Source organism: Nerophis lumbriciformis, linkage group LG22, assembly GCF_033978685.3.
Source record: "Nerophis lumbriciformis linkage group LG22, RoL_Nlum_v2.1, whole genome shotgun sequence".
In the NCBI taxonomy this organism is placed as follows: Eukaryota; Metazoa; Chordata; class Actinopteri; order Syngnathiformes; family Syngnathidae; genus Nerophis; species Nerophis lumbriciformis.
In genome coordinates, this window is record NC_084569.2 from 31,490,464 (window position 1) to 31,510,992 (window position 20,529).

General features: G+C 39.9%; 1 protein-coding gene across 3 annotated transcripts in view; it reads left to right on the forward strand.

Annotated features, from left to right (window-relative positions):
• The window catches only part of LOC133615246 (phosphoribosyl pyrophosphate synthase-associated protein 2), a 183,766-nt gene that overhangs the window by 143,344 nt on the left and 19,893 nt on the right, over window positions 1-20,529 (forward strand). For 2 of the 3 annotated variants that reach the window (XM_061973693.2, XM_061973695.2), the window contains 4 exons: window positions 229-377; window positions 7,918-7,988; window positions 14,144-14,290; window positions 14,369-14,480. In XM_061973693.2, coding sequence (XP_061829677.2) covers window positions 229-377; window positions 7,918-7,988; window positions 14,144-14,290; window positions 14,369-14,480 — 479 coding nt within the window. Of the gene's footprint in view, window positions 1-228; window positions 378-7,917; window positions 7,989-14,143; window positions 14,291-14,368; window positions 15,924-20,529 lie in introns of those variants that run through there. The other variant, XM_061973694.2, reaches the window with a different exon arrangement.

Here is a 20,529-nt window from a genome sequence, read left to right on the forward strand (position 1 = left end):
GTTCCTCGTGTCAACCTGCAAGTTTGACGACTTTGATGACAACATCAGAGGTGTAACAGAGGCGGTACTGTGGTTACGTGGAAAAAAAATTGCTGTAAGTCATGAATGAGAAGTTTCACACCCAACACTAACTTCGTGTTAAAACAATTACTTCTACCCGACAAGTATTAGTGTACCGGTACACCACAATCATACTAAACACAGTAATTGTTTCCACTTGGCATGCAGGGCTCAGTCGTTTGCCGAACGCCTGCGTCTCGGTATCGCAGTGATCCACGGTGAAGCTCAGGATGCTGAGTCCGACCAGGTCGACGGACGACACTCCCCGCCCGCTGTCAAGACCACTGGAGCCATCCATCCCAGCATGGACATACCATGTAAGAACACTAAGACGTTCATTGCAAAAAGAGTACAGTATTTTTCGGAGTATAAGTCGCACCGGCCGAAAATGCATAATAAAGAAGGAAAAAAACATAAGTCGCATTTTTTGGGGAAATTTATTTGATAAAAGCCAACACCAAGAATAGACATTTGAAAGGCAATTTAAAATAAATAAAGAATAGTGAACAACAGGCTGAATAAGTGTACGTTATATGAGGCATAAATAACCAACTGAGAACGTGCCTGGTATGTTAACATAACATATTATGGTAAGAGTCATTCAAATAACTATAACATATAGAACATGCTATACGTTTACCAAACAATCTGTCACTCCTAATCACTAAATCCCATGAAATCTTATACGTCTAGTCTCTTACGTGAATGAGCTAAATAATATTATTTGATATTTTACACATAAGTCGCTCCTGAGTATAAGTCTCACCCCCGGCCAAACTATGAAAAAAAACTGCATCTTATAGTCCGAAAAATACGGTAGTCAAAAGTATCGCTACTTCGGTATCAAATCAATACCAACTAGGGATGGGAATTGATAACATTTTTCCCGTTCTGATTCCACTTTCCATTCTGCTGAACGATTTGGTTCCTTAACGGTTCTCTTATTGACTCATATTTGGGGGAAAAAAGCACGTAAAGGTGGTTTAGCATCAATTTAGTTTAGTTTAAAAGTAGCAGGACCTTACGCCTACAGTGAGGTCTCAAAAGGCCCGTACGTAGCATAGAAAAAAATTACTTTTTTGAAACTATATAAAATAAATATATATTCTTCTGGAAATGATATAAACTCCTTACATGCAAAGTGAGATATGTCAAGCCTTTATTCATTATAATTGTGATGACTATGGTTTACAGCTTATGAAAACTTTACATTAAAAATATCAGAACATTTGGAATTTCAGAAACTATAAGCCATGATGATCAAAATTATAACAAATAAAGGCGTGACATATTTCACTTTGAGTTTATATCACATATTCATATCACATTTGAAGTTCAGTTGCTGAAGACTTGTACACCACATTCAATTTTTTGAGTTTCACCTGTATATTGGAGTGAAAATATAGTGGGGGAAAAAACATGCAACTTTTCTTTGACTACAATTGAACATTCACCTACCGAAAATAAGGAGCATCTACTGTGGAAAATGGTTGAAAACTTTTGACCACAAACTTATTCGTTGCTCGTGAACTGGAGCGAGTAATAACTGCACGCCTCGGAGCCAGTCAGAATCTCTCGGCACGCTCATCTAAAGGAGAAGGCATTTATTTCAATATAACAAATAATAGTGTTGACGTTATGGGTGGTGTTGGTATCTGTTGTATTCAGATGACATGCTAGCGTTACTGCTGCTTGGATGAGATCGGAGCGGTTCAATAATGCAACTTTCATTCATAGTTGTTGTATGCTGTGTGTTCAAATGTTGCAGCATATTGCTCGTATTATGATCCTATTACTATGTTTTTTTGTACACCTCGCCAGACAAGAGTATGTACTGTGGTTGTACTAACACGCATGATCATGAACAATATTATAGTGACTCACTCAATGGACAGTTGTCCGTTTGGTGCGGCTGGCAAAGGACGTTTCCGACCTCTCTCTCTTGACTTCAGTCTGCTCAAACGTGTCACCTTCTCCTTCGTGCTCGATTCTATAAGCAGCAGTTCATTCTCCGTATATTCAGCATCAAAAAGATAAGGTCGTGAATTCTCATTTGTCCAAAAATAGTCGTCTTCGTTGTATGTTACCAAGTCTGCCATGATTACAAAACACTCACGTTTGTTTCCAGAAGGAGAAACAGACATTTGTTGCCAGAAGTCGGAAGTGCGCTGCTATTAAAACGGAAATAAATGCGCTGAGGAAATAAGTTCCGGTAATGCATAAAATGATCAAACTAGGGTAAATATTGAACATATTATATATTGTTATGAACGTGTCTGTTACTACATTATATATAGATATATATATATATATATATATATATATATATATATATATATATATATATATATATATATATATATGTCTTAATAAGGTTATCCAAAAAATAGTGCTCGATACCGTAGTAGAGCGCAATATATGTATGTGTGGGGAAAAAATCACAAGACTATTTCATCTCTACAGGCCTGTTTCATGAGGGGGGGTACCCTCAATCATCAGGAGATTTTAATGGGAGCATTCGCATACCATGGTTTATATAGGGCACAGAGTGGGTGGGTACAGGCTGGCCTAGGGGCGTGGTGATTGGCTCATGTGTTACCTAGGAGGTGTTTCCGTCTGTGGCGGCATGTTGTTACAATTTCGCTGCGCTTGTTGAGGGATGACAGGTCTGGACGGTAAATAATAAACAGTTTCTCTTTCAAGCATAGGTTGCATCTTTTATTACCACTATTGTAAGGTGTGCTGGATGCAAGAATTTGCCATGTTATTGAATATTCAACATTATTGTCTTTGAGGTCCCAAATGTGTTTGCTGAGTTCTGTGGTATTTCGCAGGTTTTTGTTCCTGAAAGAAGCCTTGTGATTGTTCCATCTGGTTTTGAATTCTCCCTCGGTTAATCCTACATATGTGTCGGATGTGTTAATGTCCTTGCGTATTACCTTAGATTGGTAGACAACTGATGTTTGTAAGCACCCCCCGTTGAGAGGGCAATCAGGTTTCTTTCGACAGTTACATCCTTTGTTGGTTTTGGAGTCGCTCTGTCTGGGGGTCTGTGTGTGTATGTATATATGTATTTATATATATACATACACACACACTTGCAGTGTGTATATAAAATGTTGTAGGGTTTTGAAGTTGTTTTAGAGGGCTTTGAAGGCTACAATGATGACTCATTAGCCACGTCTGGTGTTTTTTATTATCTTTAAAATCTTAAGCACAAAAAAAAGGACACCTGTTCTTTTTGCTCATAATGATTGTAAACAATCAGCACAATCCCCCCCAAAGGTGCAGTTCCCCTTTAAGGGAATCGTTTAAAAAAACAAAACATTGCAAGCAATTCCAAGGAATTGATACGCTTTTAGATTCACATCTCTTATATCAACACGCAAAAACTGCACCGATACCAGGTTGTTTCAGTATCGATAGCACCGAATACTATACAACATTTTCTCCTCGGATAGACGCGTGAGCACGAGCAGTCTGTGACGAAGATCTGCCGTTCTAAAAAAATCGACCAGTATTACCTACAGTACAGGCCAAAAGTTAAGACACACCTTTCTTTATTTTCATGACTATTTACATTGATTGTCACTGGAGGCATCAAAACTATGAATGAACACATGTGGAGTTATGTACTTAACAAAAAAAGGTGAAATAACTGAAAACTTGTTTTATATTCTAGTTTCTTCAAAATAGCCACCCTTTGCTCTAATTACTGCTTTGCACAAATCTTGGCATTCTCTCGATGAGCTTCAAGAGGTAGTCAACTGAAATGGTTTTCACTTCACAGGTGTGCTTGAAGCTCATTGAGAGAATTCTAAGAGTGTGCAAAGCAGTAATCAAATGAAAATAAAGAACATTTATTGAATGAGAAGGTGTGTCCAAACTTTTGGCCTGTACTATATATATGTATTTACTCCTGTCCGCCTGCCACAAATGCTGATTTTGCAAATAACAATAGAACCGGCATGCGTCATAACGCCACCTGCTTTCCAGATAATTAAAAAAGACGCAGCAGACAGGATCTGAGCTGGCAATTACAAAAACTACGCATCAAAAATGAAAGGAAATGAGGAAGTAAAAAGAATGTCTTGCGTCATGCATGTCTAATCAAACACAAGACGTCATGAAAGGCAAAGTATTAGCCGCACAAGTGAGAGCAGAGGTTATGAAAGGCCAAGTGTTTGGCACGCACAGAACCACAGAGTCTAGTCCAGCAGGGAGTGTTGGTACCGTTTGTAATGCAAGCAGAACCTGCACATCCTTTACCACTTCCATAAGTGCCAAGAAGACACTCCTCTGTTATTGGGCAACACTTTGCCTTCCTGGTGAAATAAGTGAACCAGTGGTGTTCACCTGTGGTGTTTATGGCACATTGTAGAATAAAATACTACAAGAATGAGAAAAAACCTCCAGCAAATATGGAGTAAAAAGGCATAACGTCATAAAAAAATTGAACTGTTGATACTGGTAATGTATAAAAACATAAAGATTTGTCTTAAATATGTTTTAGCCTTTTTATTAGCCTATTTCATTACACAATTATGGCTACCACCATACTGAAAAAATATAAGGAACGATATTGTTGGTTTTTATGCGCTTTTTTTTTCTTTATTTACAAGCACAGTATTGTTTGTTCTAAAATATGTTGAACATAAATACCTGACAATTTGAAACAGTTTTTAATAGAGATGTCCGATAATATCAGCCGATAAATGCGTTAAAATGTAATATCGGATATTATCGGTATCGTTTTTTTTATCGGTATCGTTTTTTTTTTTTTTAAATCAACATAAAAACACAAGATACACTTACAATTAGTGCACCAACCCAAAAAACCTTCCTCCCCCCATTTACACTCATTCACACAAAAGGGTTGTTTCTTTCTGTTATTAATATTCTGGGGCCGTATTCATCAAGCGTCTCCTAAGAAGTCTGCTAAGAGTTGACTTATGAGTAAAGAAATTCTTCGCTGAAAGCTGCACTTAAAGTTAGTTATCAAGCGTCTTACTCACACTTTCAGCGAAGTGTAGGACTGAATCTTAAGTGTCACACAGAGCTGAATTACGACCTTACTATGTGCTGTAAACGGAATTTTAGGTGACGTCATTTCTGTCCATAGAAATGACCAATCACGGAAGGGAATCCCTTGTCTTAAGAATAAAGAAATATCTTAGAAATATTTAAGTGGACAATGGGAGTGTATATTTTGACAATAAACTACAAAATAATACAAAACAAACAATATTGGCAATGAATCAAAAATAAATGTTTCCTTTTCTTTCCAATTCATTTTCCCAGTGGCGAGATATCGAAGCATTTTGATGACATTTAGTTCTGCTGTGAAAGCTCTGCTGCGTGATGCCGATGATGAGATGACGCCCCTTATTAAATCTGTGACAAAAATAATACCCGCTCTGTCTAAACGATACCGTTTGATCAGCTGCTCGTCATCGAACAAAGCCAGGACATCCTTCCGCTCCCTGAACGTTCGCGCACGTCTCTCTCGCCTCAGTGCCAACTCCCGCTGGCAACTCCTAACCACTTAGGACACCTCTGAAGGTCTCTTAAATATCGTGGAGAGTAGGAGTGATTCTTAGACTTAAGAAAGTTGATAAATAGCTTTTATTCGTAAGTATGAGAGTAGGACTAAATTTCGCAAATTCTCAGGACTTAAGTGTAAAATGGCACTTTAAGACGCTTGATAAATACGGCCCCTGGTTCCTACATTATATATCAATATATATCAATACAGTCTGTAAGGGATACAGTCCGTAAGCACACATGATTGTGCGTGCTGCTGGTCCACTAATAGTACTAACCTTTAACAGTTAATTTTACTAATTTTCATTAATTACTAGTTTCTATGTAACTGTTTTTATATTGTTTTACTTTCTTTTTTATTCAAGAAAATGTTTTTAATTCATCTATCTTATTTTATAATTAAAAAAGAAAAAGTACCTTATCTTCACCATACCTGGTTGTCCAAATTAGGCATAATAATGTGTTAATTCCACGACTGCATATATCGGTATCGGTAATTTAAGAGTTGGACAATATCGGGATATCGGATATCGGCAAAAAGCCATTATCGGACATCCCTAGTTTTTAATAAAGTAGAGAATTTAAAATGATGTGGATTCAGTTTTTTGTTTTTTTATCGTGGTATTAAAGAAGAAAATAGTGGACATTTCTTGGGGTGCTTAAAATATCAGATTCATAACTTTATTCTAATTTTAAATTGATACATACATTTCTAAATCATTCTTTAAAAAAAATTAAAAATATATATATATAGTATATGATTGTTTCTATTTTTTTCGGCCATATTAAAGCCCTGCCCAGCTGTTTACTGAAAGACAGTATACTATTTTCCGCACTATAAGGCGCACCGGATTATAAGGCGCACCTTCAATGAATGGCCTATTTTAAAACTTTGTTCATATATAAGGCGCACCGCATTATAAGGCGCATAGAATAGACGCTACAGTAGAGGCTGGGGTTACGTTATGCATCCATTAGATGGAGCTGCGCTAAAGGGAATGTCAACAAAACAAATAGTGATTGTACTGACACTTCTACTTGCTGCTCTCTGTTCAACAACCCACTGTTCCAGTTTGTCCTCAAACTGTAGCCATCTCGCTTTGTTCCCTCGGAAACTCTGTTTAGTCTACTTTACTTGGCACAGGTCATCTTGTTGCTTCCTCCACTTCCGCACTATTGATTCGTTAATGTTAAATTCTCTCGCTGCTGCTCTATTCCCGTGTTCTACTGCGTGACTGATCGCCTTGAGTTTAAACTCTGCGTCGTAAGCGTCTCTCTTAATAGGAACCATTTTTGGGTCTTTACATAAAGTTTAGGTCTCGCAACTACGCTAGGCAGCTACCGACTTCATTTTCCCCCGTAGAAGAAGAAGCGCTTCTTCTTCTTCTACGGTAAGCAGCCGTAGAAGGGGGAAAATGAAGTCGGCGTAGTTATGGATTGTTGCGAGACCTGTTGTGGCTCAATATTGGTCCATATATAAGGCGCACCGGATTATAAGGCGCACTGTCAGCTTTTGAGGAAATTGGAGGTTTTTAGGTGCGCCTTATAGTGCGGAAAATACGGTATGTTTAAATAACTGACTGCAAATGAGTGTCAGTTGTTAGCCTCCTTGACTACTAATTCCGGACTATAGTAGACGTTGTCTTGTGTCAGTGTAGCAACGTGCTACTACATATCCTTTATGTAAATAGTGCTCTTTTTTTTTCTTTTTTTTTTTTTTTTTTTTTTGCACAGTACCGGTAGTTTTAATTTAAGGGAGTGAGTTCGCCACAACGAAACATCGAAACATGCTAAAACAAGCACCACCTGTAATATATACTTTTTAATGATCAATGTCGCAAATAGCTTCAAATAATCAAATTGCTCTCATTTGATTATCTTAACTTCTAAAGCCTCTCAGAATCAAGTCAAACATATGAAGTGCCTGCTAAGAAAAACTGGACTTTATAGTCCGAAATAAGCACAGTTTTAATGTAATTAGTTTATATTTCCACTTGTTGTAGTGTCATTGTGTTTTTATCACTGTAACAATGGGAAACATGGAACAATGTGTTTATCACTGATAGGAAACATTCATGCTTGTATAAAACTGCTAATGGAAGTTACGTTCCCATGACAACGTAGTGTCAACAGTAACAATTTTCAATAGAGCGACCTACTATGACTTTCAGTAGTACAAACAAAAGGCCTCCTCTCAAATGTGCAAATAAGTGACAGATAAAATAAACGCTCTAGGCGGCTACTTTTGGAAATAATGTCCACAAGGTAGTGTGGCAAATTCAAATAAGGTTTTTCATTCATTTTTTTTCCCAGTGTTGATTCCTAAGGAGAAACCTCCCATCACGGTGGTAGGAGACGTAGGAGGACGCATCGCCATCATCGTGGTAAGACATAACGCCCATAATGTCCTGATATGTTTATTTCATGGGCCGATACTGATTATTAGTATTCAAGGAGGCCGATAACCGATATTTGCAGTAGAAGTTATTCAAACATGAATGGTATATGCCAGTAAACAAAACGTTTGTTTTCCCATCCATCCATCCATTTTCTACCGCTTGTCCCTTTTGGGGTCGCGGGGGGCGCTGGAGCCTATCTCAGCTGCATTCGGGCGGAAGGCGGGGTACACCCTGGACAAGTCGCCACCTCATCACAGGGCCAACACAGATAGAGAGACAACATTCACACTCACATTCACACACTAGGACCATTTAGTGTTGCCAATCATTTTTTTTACATTATTTTTTTTGGACACGTCGGACCAGTAGCGAAATGTTTTATGTGGCGCTAATGTTGTGGTTAATTTAGTACCAAAAACATTAGGGGCTTTCATTAGTACATGTGTCTACTAGGGATGTCCCGATCCGATATTTGGATCGGATTGGCTGCCGATATTTGCCAAAAATTGCGTATCGGCAAGGCATGGGAAAATGCCGATCCAGATCCAGTTTAAAAAAAAACTCCGGTCCGTGTTTTCCAACGCACCTATCTAAATAATACATTCCACTTTTCTGCTGCTCCGTAATTTCCGTTCCGCATTTTCCAGCACACCTTCAACACATCCACAATTCTCACACAGTTGCTTTTAGCTGCTGGCATTACACGACAGGCTCTTCTCACTCTTTCCTGTGTCTCCCTCTCACAGACAGCGAGCGCACCTTCTTACACACGTCACATACTGTCACGTCATACGTCACATACATAAACGTCCTCTCCCAGCAGAGAGCGAGGTAGCGGCATGGCTAACGTTAGCTGTGATGCTAGCACAGCTGTTAAGGTGCGCGCCTGCTCAAGCGTCCTCTGCGCATAGCAAATCTATGCCACGCACAAAATCAAATAAAAAAATAAGCGCATAACAATTTTCGACACACGGACACGACAGAGACAACAGTTTTCGTCATCATTGTTCAAATATTGTGACGTCTGTCGAGACGCTTATCTCCATTCGGTGCCACACGTCCACACCATCAAAATGGCAAAAATTTCCACATCAACACCGTATGAAAAAATTAGTGATTTTTTTAGTTGTGATTTCCTTCTCTGCATGAAAGTTTAAAAGTAGCATATATTAATGCAGTATGAAGAAGAATGTTTTAATGTAGACATGCAAGCCTTGAAAGAACATTTTGAAAATCAAGACTACATTTCCTGCAAATGGGTGCATTTCTACCCTATATTTTAACTTTAGATTTATTCTCAAATCAAACTCTTTTGGCTGTCTTTTTGACACTTACATCCGGCGCCCCCCCTCCACACCCTGGATTATAAATAATGTAAATAATTCAATGTGATGATCTTGTGTGATGACTGTATTATGATGATAGTATATATCTGATAGTATATATCTGATAGTATATATCTGTATCATGAATCAATTTAAGTGGACCCCGTCTTAAACAAGTTGAAAAACTTATTGGGGTGTTACCATTTAGTGGTCAATTGTACGGAATATGTACTTCACTGTGCAACCTACTAATAAAAGTCTAAATCAATCAATCAAAACACATAGAATCATCATACTGTTGTGCTTATATGCATCAAGTGTTCATTCAAGGCTAAGGCAAAATATCGAGATATATATTGTGTATCGCAATATGGCCTTAACATATCGCAATATTAAAAAAAGGCCATATCGCCCAGCCCTAGTTCAATGATGCCATTTCTGTTTGTCATGTATAATTTTGTCTATTTTGTGTTTATCCTTGAATAAACAGGTCAGTTTCTTGTTACCAACCATTGTGTATTATTCAAACTCCCCTAATTCAGCTGGCTAGTTGTTATCAAGAGTACTAAAACCCTTTTCAACATGATTCTGACAACTAAGTAGGCTAAATAACTTTAAACTTTAATACATGCTCGGATAGGCCAGTATCGGTCAGTATCGGTATCGGTCAGTATCGGTATCGGATCGGAAATGCAAAAACAATATCGGTTTCGGATCGGAAGTGCAAAAACCTGGATCGGGACATCCCTAGTGTCTACCATGAATTGATTTACGTGGACCCCGACTTAAACAAGTTGAAAAACTCATTGGGGTGTTACCATTTAGTGGTCAATTGTACGGAATATGTACTGTACTGTGCAATCTACTAATAAAAGTTTAAATCAATCAATCAATCAATGTCTAATGCTGCAGGGCATAGGAGGATCAACATTCACATTTTTAGAATATGGCAAATCTCCTAAGAAAAATTGTAAAAATACGGGATTGCTCTACATCACAATAACTTGCCATCTACTCTTTTTTTGTTTTTTATAGCAGTTGTTGGATTTGTCGTATTTTCTGGACTAAAGAGGCCGCACTCGTTTCATTTTAGGGGGAAACATATTTTTCCATACATTAGCCGCACTGGACTATAAGCCACAGGATTCTTAATAGGACTAGTTGTTAAAGATCCCTAAATATTCAGCACAACAATTAAATGGGGTTAGAGATGTCATCTTGGGTGGGGTGGAGTTTGGCAATAATCATGTGGTGCCACCAGTACAACACAACTCAGTTGTATTCCCCCATGTCATTGGGCGTTTCGGCTATTTATCACAAGACACCCTCTGTCGAGGTTGGCCCACCACAGGCTACCGTATTTTTCGGACTATAAGTCGCAGTTTTTTTCATAGTTTGGCCGGGGGTGCGACTTATACTCAGGAGCAACTTATGTGTGAAATTATTAACACATTACCGTAAAATATCAAATAATATTATTTAGCTCATTCACGTAAGAGACTAGACGTATAAGATTTCATGGGATTTAGCGATTAGGAGTGACAGATTGTTTGGTAAACGTATAGCATGTTCTATATGTTATAGTTATTTGAATGACTCTTACCATAATATGTTACGTTAACATACCAGGCACGTTCTCAGTTGGTTATTTATGCCTCATATAACGTACACTTATTCAGCCTGTTGTTCACTATTCTTTATTTATTTTAAATTGCCTTTCAAATGTCTATTCTTGGTGTTGGCTTTTATCAAATACATTTCCCCAAAATATGCGACTTATACTCCAGTGTGACTTATATATGTTTTTTTCCTTCTTTATTATGCATTTTCGGCCGGTGCGACTTATACTCCGGAGAGATTTATACTCCGGAAAATACGGTACATTGTGAAAAGAGATATTTACACAGAAATATTTTGTTAATGTTTATTTACATACCTCAATTGTTTCCAAACGGCGTCTGTAACACGACAGTAAAACGGCTGATCAAACAAAACAGAAGTCATCGTCATGGACCCGCTAGCTGCGGAAGCTAAACAGACTCAATAACTCCACGGTGACGTTTTGGTGAATTTACTGAGGAATTTGTGAAACTGAAACAATACAAAAAGAATGCTGTTGTAAGTTAACACTATATATAAATAAGGAGATACAGGACGATAAAATACCGAACAAACGGGTTCAAGAACACTTTCTACCCGAGTGTCGCTGAACACAATAAAGGCATAAAAAAGCATGACTGTGCATGTGAGCTCTGTGCTTGGTATTTGTTTTTTATTTTTATCTTAGTACCAACGTTCTTATGTTTCATCTATAAATTTGCACTAATGGGTTTGCTTGCAATTTCATTGTAAAATGACAATAAAGATCTATTCTATTCTATTCTATAATACTAACACAGTCACTCGTAAACGTGTTAGTATATTAGCTAATGCTAACAATGCTAGCATCATTACAATACGATAGCACGTACACATATGCATGAAAACACTCCTACAGACATCACACATGGGACGGTTTAGTAAGTAAAAATTGTTTTAGTTATGTTGTAAAACCTTCAAATGTTGCTTGGAATGATAAATGAAGAATCCATACGAAACGCAATGTCCGGCCAGAAGACAGAACGGCACTTCTACTTCCGGTTGAAAGCATTAAATGGAAAGACAATCCAAAAGATGGTACCATAGACCAAACAATAGCTATTTGCTTGTTTGTTTTTTTTGTAAACTATTTGTTTTATAGCCGTTAGTGAAGAAAAATCCATTAAAAAGGCGGGTGCAATGTGTAGGGAAAAAGGAATTTACGGAAATACACAGTAAGGTTTCCTCATAAGGAACCCTGAAATATTGCAAACATTTAAATAAATCAATTCTGGGCTCTTTACGTACATTACACATCTCCTATTTGTCAAGATATTTACAAACCCCGTTTCCATATGAGTTGGGAAATTGTGTTATATGTAAATATAAACGGAATACAATGATTTGCAAATCCTTTTCAACCCATATTCAGTTGAATATGCTACAAAGACAACATATTTGATGTTCAAACTGATAAACTTTTTTTTTTTTTTGCAAATAATCATTAACTTTAGAATTTGATGCCAGCAACACGTGACAAAGAAGTTGGGAAAGGTGGCAATAAATACTGATAAATTTGAGGAATGTTCATCAAACACTTATTTGGAACATCCCACTGGTGTGCAGGCTAATTGAGGTGGGTGCCATGATTGGGTATAAAAACAGCTTCCCAAAAAATGCTCAAGTCTTTCACAAGAAAGGATGGGGCGAGGTACACCCCTTTGTCCACAACTGCGTGAGCAAATAGTCAAACAGTTTAAGAACAACGTTTCTCAAAGTGCAATTGCAAGGAATTTAGGGATTTCACCATCTACGGTCCATAATATCATCAAAAGGTTCAGAGAATCTGGAGAAATCACTCCACGTAAGCGGCATGGCCGGAAACCAACATTGAATGACCGTGACCTTCGATCCCTCAGATGGCACTGTATCAAAAACCGACATCAATCTCTAAAGGATATCACCACATGGGCTCAGGAACACTTCAGAAAACCACTGTCACTAAATACAGTTGGTCGCTACATCTGTAAGTGCAAGTTAAAGCTCTACTATGCAAAGCGAAAGCCATTTATCAACAACATCCAGAAACGCCGCCGGCTTCTCTGGGCCCGAGATCATCTAAGATGGACTCATGCAAAGTGGAAAAGTGTTCTGTGGTCTGACGAGTCCACATTTCAAATTGTTTTTGGAAGTATTCGACATCGTGTCATCCGGACCAAAGTGAACCATCCAGACTGATATCGACGCAAAGTTCAAAAGCCAGCATGTGTGATGGTATGGGGGTGCATTAGTGCCCAAGGCATGGGTAACTTACACATCTGTGAAGGCACCATTAATGCTGAAAGGTACATACAGGTTTTGGAACAACATATGCTGCCATCTAAGCGCTGTCTTTTTCATGGACGCCCCTGCTTATTTCAGCAAGACAATACCAAGCCACATTCAGCACGTGTTACAACAGCGTGGCTTCCTAAAAAAAGAGTGCGGGTACTTTCCTGGCCCGCCTGCAGTCCAGACCTGTCTCCCATTGAAAATGTGTGGCGCATTATGAAGCGTAAAATACGACAGCGGAGACCCCGGACTGTTGAACGACTGAAGCTCTACATAAAACAAGAATGGGAAAGAATTCCACTTTCAAAGCTTCAACAATTAGTTTCCTCAGTTCCCAATTGTTTGAGTGTTGTTAAAAGAAAAGTTGATGTAACACAGTGGTGAACATGCCCTTTCCCAACTACTTTGGCACGTGTTGCAGCCATGAAATTCTAAGTTAATGATTATTTGCAAAAAAAAATAATGTTTATGAGTTTGAACATCAAATATCTTGTCTTTGTAGTGCATTCAATTGAATATGGGTTGAAAAGGATTTGCAAATCATTGTATTCCGTTTATATTTACATCTAACACAATTTCCCAACTCATATGGAAACGGGTTTGTAATTTAATGCTTTTATTATGGTTTTTTTTTTTGCCCTGTCAGAGATCAAAACATGTTTAGGGAGAATTATTGACAATGTGAGTATTTTTTATTCTTAAATGAATTAAATAAAGAAAATTGGTCTCCAACAAAAATAAATGTTCTCTTGGTTCTAACTATCTACTTGATTACTTTTACTACTAAATATCATGTGTGTCTGTATTGTATCTGCTGTTGTAGTTGGGGGGGGAAAAGGCCAAATATCGTCGCCGATGAATGGTCAATCTCTCCTTCTAAGTGTAACTCACCTGCTCCTCCTGCAGGATGACATCATCGACGACGTCGACAGTTTTGTGGCAGCCGCAGAGACGCTGAAGGAACGAGGCGCCTACAAGATCTTCGTCATGGCGACGCACGGCATCCTCTCTTGCGACGCCCCCAAGTTCATCGAGGAGTCCGCCATCGACGAGGTGGGGCGCGACGATGCCAAGCGAGCTCCTTCTTTGACCTCTCCCCCTCCTCTCATCCTCTCCTCCCCACGCTTGCAGGTGGTGGTGACCAACACCATCCCCCACGAGCTGCAGAAGCTGCAGTGTCCCAAGATCAAAACGGTGGACATCAGCATGATCCTGTCGGAGGCCATCCGCCGCATCCACAACGGCGAGTCCATGTCTTATCTTTTCCGCAACATCGGAGTGGATGATTGAACAATGTGCGACACACACACACACACACACACACACACACACACACTGTTACATTTGCCTTGTCAGACCTCAAAGCGTGCACTGAATACACGCGCACACACACACACACACACACACACACTGATGTTAAAAAGTTGTTACTTACCGAGTAGATCCACACTGATTTATGTGCTTAATTCTATCTGTCCTCTTGTTTCCTACTGCTTCTTTACTTCCTCTCCACGTATTAGTACTTTTCTCAACAAAGTTTTATGTCAGAGGCACATTTTAATCTTTAATAACCCAATTTCCAACAAACGTCGTATAAATCGTCGCTCTGACAGATTTTTTATTTTAACGAGAGCAGCTCCCAAGTTCTTGAGGAAATTTGGTTAAAAAGGCAAAGGTTTTGTCCATTCTTCTCCATGCCGACCGCTGACGACACACTCGTACATCTTTGCAAATTTGTGAGATTCATTCCAAACTAATTGCTCGCCATGAATGTCCTCAAGGGAAGATTGTACCACAAGTGTGCCAGCGCCTTCGCCAGGACGCAACTTTTACACGTCTTCGCCAGCTGATAATAAATCAGGTTTCATTTTGATTCTGACAAGAACTGCTGCTTTTTTTAAATTTAAGTCTATTTCTGTTGAATTTGTGTCAAATACTGTCTTGACTGCTGAGGCGTACTTCACGCACAAGCTAGTGTTTTTGTGTGTCGTTGCCATAGTTACAGCTTGTGTCTTAAGTTGAACTGGAATTGAGAGGCGTGTGGGTTTAAGACTGCATATCTATGTTATCTCCAACGCCATCAAGATGGTCCAAGTTCTATCAGTTGTCCACCTAAGGTCTTGTTCACACTGCAGGGCATTGCGATTTTTTTTACCCGTATGCCACCTGTATCGGATTCATTCATGTCCGTGTGACCGGTGCAAATCTGAATTTTTCATATCTGATCAAGGCCTCTTTCGTACGTGGATTTAAATGAGATATACAGTACAGGCCAACAGTTTGGACACTTCAATTCCAAGGAATTGATACACTTTTAGATTCAGATTTCTTATACCAACACTCAAAAACTGCACCGATACCAGCTTTTTTCAGTATCATTAGCACCGAAGAGTCGGATAGACGCGACTCTTCTTGCTGCGTGAGCACGAGCAGTCTGCCGTCCTAAAAAAGTCCACCAGTATTACCTACAGCAGTGGTTCTCAAATGGGGGTACGCGTACCCCTGGGGGTACTTGAAGGTATGCCAAGGGGTACATGAGATTTTTTTTTTAAATATTGTAAAAATAGCAACAATTCAAAAATCCTTTTATAAACCTATCTTTTTTTTCCAAATAGTTCAAGAAAGACCACAACAAATGAGCAATATTTTGCACTGTTATACAATTTAATAAATCAGAAACTGATGACATAGTGCTGTATTTTACTTCTTTATCTCTTTTTTTTTTTAACCAAAAATGCTTTGCTCTGATAATCAATCAATCAATCTTTATTTATATAGCCCTAAATCACAAGTGTCTCAAAGGGCTGCACAAGCCACAACGACATCCTCGGTACAAAGCCCACATACGGGCAAGGAAAAACTCACCCCAGTGGGACGTCGATGTGAATGACTATGAGAAACCTTGGAGAGGACCGCATATGTGGGTAACCCCCCCCCTCTAGGGGAGACCGAAAGCAATGGATGTCGAGTGGGTCTGACATAATATTGTGAGAGTCCAGTCCATAGTGGATCCAACATAATAGTAAGAGTCCAGTCCATAGTGGGGCCAGCAGGACACCATCCCGAGCGGAGACGGGTCAGCAGCGTAGAGATGTTCCCAGCCGATGCACAGGCGAGCGGTCCACCCCGGGTCCCGACTCTGGACAGCCAGCACTTCATCCATGGCCACCGGACCTGTGCCCCCCCCCCCTCAAGGAAAAGGGGAGCAGAGGAGAAAAGAAAAGAAACGGCAGATCAACTGGTCTAACAGGGGGGCTATTTAAAGGCTAGAGTATACAAATGAGTTTTAAGATGGGACTTAAATGCTTCTACTGAGGTAGCATCTCTAATTGTTACCGGGAGGGCATTCCATAGTACTGGAGCCCGAATAGAAAACGCTCTATAGCCCGCAGACTTTTTTTGGGCTCTGGGAATCACTAATAAGCCGGAGTTCTTTGAACGCAGATTTCTTGCCGGGACATATGGTACAATGCAATCGACAAGATAGGACGGAGCTAGACCGTGTAGTATTTTATACGTAAGTAGTAAAACCTTAAAGTCACTTCTTAAGTGCACAGGAAGCCAGTGCAGGTGAGCCAGTATAGGCGTAATATGATCAAACTTTCTTGTTCTTGTCAAAAGTCTAGCAGCCGCATTTTGTACCAACTGTAATTTTTTAATGCTAGACATAGGGAGACCCGAAAATAATACGTTACAGTAGTCGAGACGAGACGTAACGAACGCATGAATAATGATCTCAGCGTCGCTAGTGGATAAAATAGAACGAATTTTAGCGATATTACGGAGATGAAAGAAGGCCGTTTTAGTAACACTCTTAATGTGTGATTTAAACGAGAGAGTTGGGTCGAAGATAATACCCAGATTCTTTACTGATTCGCCTTGTGTAATTGTTTGGTTGTCAAATGTTAAGGTGGTATTATTAAATAAATGTCGGTGTTTAGCAGGACCGATAATCAGCATTTCCGTTTTCTTGGCGTTGAGTTGCAAGAAGTTAGCGGACATCCATTGTTTAATTTCATTAAGACACGCCTCCAGCTGACTACAATCCGGCGTGTTGGTCAGCTTTAGGGGCATGTAGAGTTGGTTGTCATCAGCATAGCAATGAAAGCTAACACCGTATTTGCGTATGATGTCGCCTAGCGGCAGCATGTAAATACTAAAGAGTGCAGGGCCAAGAACCGAACCCTGAGGAACTCCGCACGTTACCTTAACATAGTCCGAGGTCACATTATTATGGGAGACGCATTGCATCCTGTCAGTAAGATAAGAGTTAAACCACGACAAAGCTAAGTCTGACATACCAATACGTGTTTTGATACGCTCTAATAAAATATTATGATCGACGGTATCGAAAGCAGCGCTAAGATCAAGAAGCAGCAACATAGATGACGCATCAGAATCCATCGTTAGCAGTAGATCATTAGTCATTTTTGCGAGGGCTGTCTCCGTAGAGTGATTTGCCCTGAAACCGGATTGAAAAGGTTCACAGAGATTGTTAGACACTAAGTGTTCATTTAGCTGCTGTGCGACAATTTTTTCGAGGATTTTCGAAATAAAGGGAAGGTGGGACACCGGTCGGTAGTTTACCATGAGGTCAGGATCAAGGTTAGGTCTTTTGAGCAGAGGATGAATAACCGCTTTCTTGAATGCTAGGGGAACAGTGCCAGAGGAAAGTGATACGTTTATAATATTTAGCACTGATGGACCTAATAATACAAAAAGCTCCTTGATAAGTTTCCCAGGAAGTGGGTCAAGTAAACATGTTGTTTGTTTTATCCCACTTACACGCTGTAATAGTTCCTCTAATGTTATTTCATCAAAAAGAGAGAGACTATTTTGTATTGCAGTATCCGTCGTAGATACAGTTGTATCTGTGTTCATAGAACCCAGTTGTAGCTGGGATGCGTTGTCTTTAATCTCCTTTCTAATGAGTTCAATTTTCTTATTAAAGAAATTCATAAAGTCATCTGCCGAGTGGGTGGAGCTATTGGGAGGAGTCCCTTGTTGGGTTAGCGATGCTACTGTACTAAACAAAAATTTAGGGTCGTTTTTGTTGAGGCGGATGAGATTTGAGTAATCTTTAGCTAAGGTAAGCATGCGTTTATACGATATTAAGCTATCACTCCATGCTTGATGGAAAACCTCAAGCTTGGTCGCGCGCCATTTGCGTTCCAACTTTCTACATGATAATTTATGAGCTCTGGTTTCCTCTGTAAACCATGGGGTGCGCCTTTTAGGGGCCCTTTTTTGTTTTAGCGGTGCTATACTATCAATGGTTTTGCGCAGGGCATTGTCAAAGTTGTTAGTGAGGTTATCAATAGAGCCGACATAATTTGGGAATGGTGCCATTACCGAAGGCAGTAGGTCAGCAAGAGTCATCGTTGTGGCGGCATTAATGTTGCGGCTGCTATAGCAGTTATTATTATTATTAGTTTGTTGACAATGAGTCAGAACTTCGAATTTTATAAGGTAATGATCGGACATTACTTTAGTATACGGGAGTACCATAACTTTGGAGGTGGTGACACCCCTGACCAGCACTAGATCTATCGTATTGCCGTTGCGATGCGTAGGTTCATTTATTATTTGTGTAAGACCACAGCTATCAATTATAGTCTGGAGCGCCACGCACTGAGGGTCCGATGGGGTATTCATATGGATATTAAAGTCCCCCATTATGATTATATTGTCTGCGTGCGTCACTAGATCAGCAACGAACTCTGTGAATTCATTAATAAAGTCCGAGTAGGGCCCTGGGGGGCGGTAGATAACAGCCATATCGAGAGGCAGCGGTGCGACAGACCTCATAAGCACCTCAAACGATTTGTATTTATTATTTAGGTTAGGGGTAAGGTTAAAGTTTTCATTGTATATTAGTGCGACCCCCCCACCCCTTTTAAGGGGACGGGCAATATGCGCATTCGTATAGTTAGGAGGAGATGCCTCATTTAGCGCAAAAAATTCGTCTGGTTTGAGCCAGGTTTCGCTAAGACCAATGACGTTAAGATTGTTGTCTCTAATGACCTCATTAATAACGTTTTGGGAGACAATGATCTTATGTTTAAAAAGCCCATATTATAAGTATTGGGCTGTTTTGACGAGTTTTTGTTTAAATTATCCGTAGTAGAAATATTAATAATGTTGCGTTTATTATACGTAGTGCACTTTAAATAGTTTCGACCATATCTAGGAATTGATACGACGGGAATTTTCAGATTGTTTGCTTGATGCTGCGATCGACTGAACGCATCATGATTTGCCACCTCAGTAGAATGCATATCTACCCCGGACACATTCACAACAGAAAACACATTATGTGAGTTGTGTGTTATTCTAAGAAAATTGCTATGCGTACAGGAATTATCCAGCCTGGTGCTGGCTAGTTCTAGCTTAACTGACTCCTCACCCGGACTAGCAGGCTCTGTAATTGCCTGTGACCGGGCTTGCTCTAGTGTAGTTAGTCAAATGTGACTTAAACAGTAGTCTATATTCTTAGACAGGATGATGGCGCCTTCCTGGTTAGGGTGAAGGCCGTCCCTCATCAGCAAGCCTGGTTTGCCCCAGAAAGAGGGCCAATTATCAATAAACGTTAGTCCCTGTTGTCTACAGAAGCTAGCCAGCCACTTGTTAAGCGAGACTAATCTGCTATATCTCTCATCATTGCCTCTCGCAGGCAGGGGGCCAGAGACAATTACTCGATGCCTGGACATCTTTCTAGCGAGATCACAAGTCCTGGCTATGTTTGTCTTTGTAATCTCTGACTGTCTCATTCTAGTGTCATTGGAGCCAACGTGTACAACTATAATCGCATAACTAGTGGTGCGATTAGCCTGTCGTACGTGTTTACTAGGCCTGTTGCGAGTTAGCTCCCTAAGATTAGCCTCAATGTCAGGTGCTCGGGCCCCCGGGATGCACTTAATTGTGGCTGGTTTGCTAAGCTTTATGTTTCGGGTGATGGAGTCCCCTATGACTAAGGTGTGGTGCCCGGTAGACTGGGGTGTAGGACTAGCTAAAGAGCTAAATCTATTATGCGTCTCAACCGGTACACCGTAGCTTGTAGGCCGCTTAGGACTGCTACAGGCTGGGCTAGTTAGCTCGCTACAGCTAACGCTAGCAGATGTGTCCGCAACATCTAAAGTTACGAGATTACTCTGCTCTAACTGGCGGACACGGCTCTCTAGCAGAGCCAGCCTCTCCGTGAGTAAGGTGCAAGACGCGCAGGAAGCCATACTCACGGTGTTTTCTGTCACCGAGTGAAGTTCCTGCTGTCTTCCGAGAAGTCCTGGTCACGG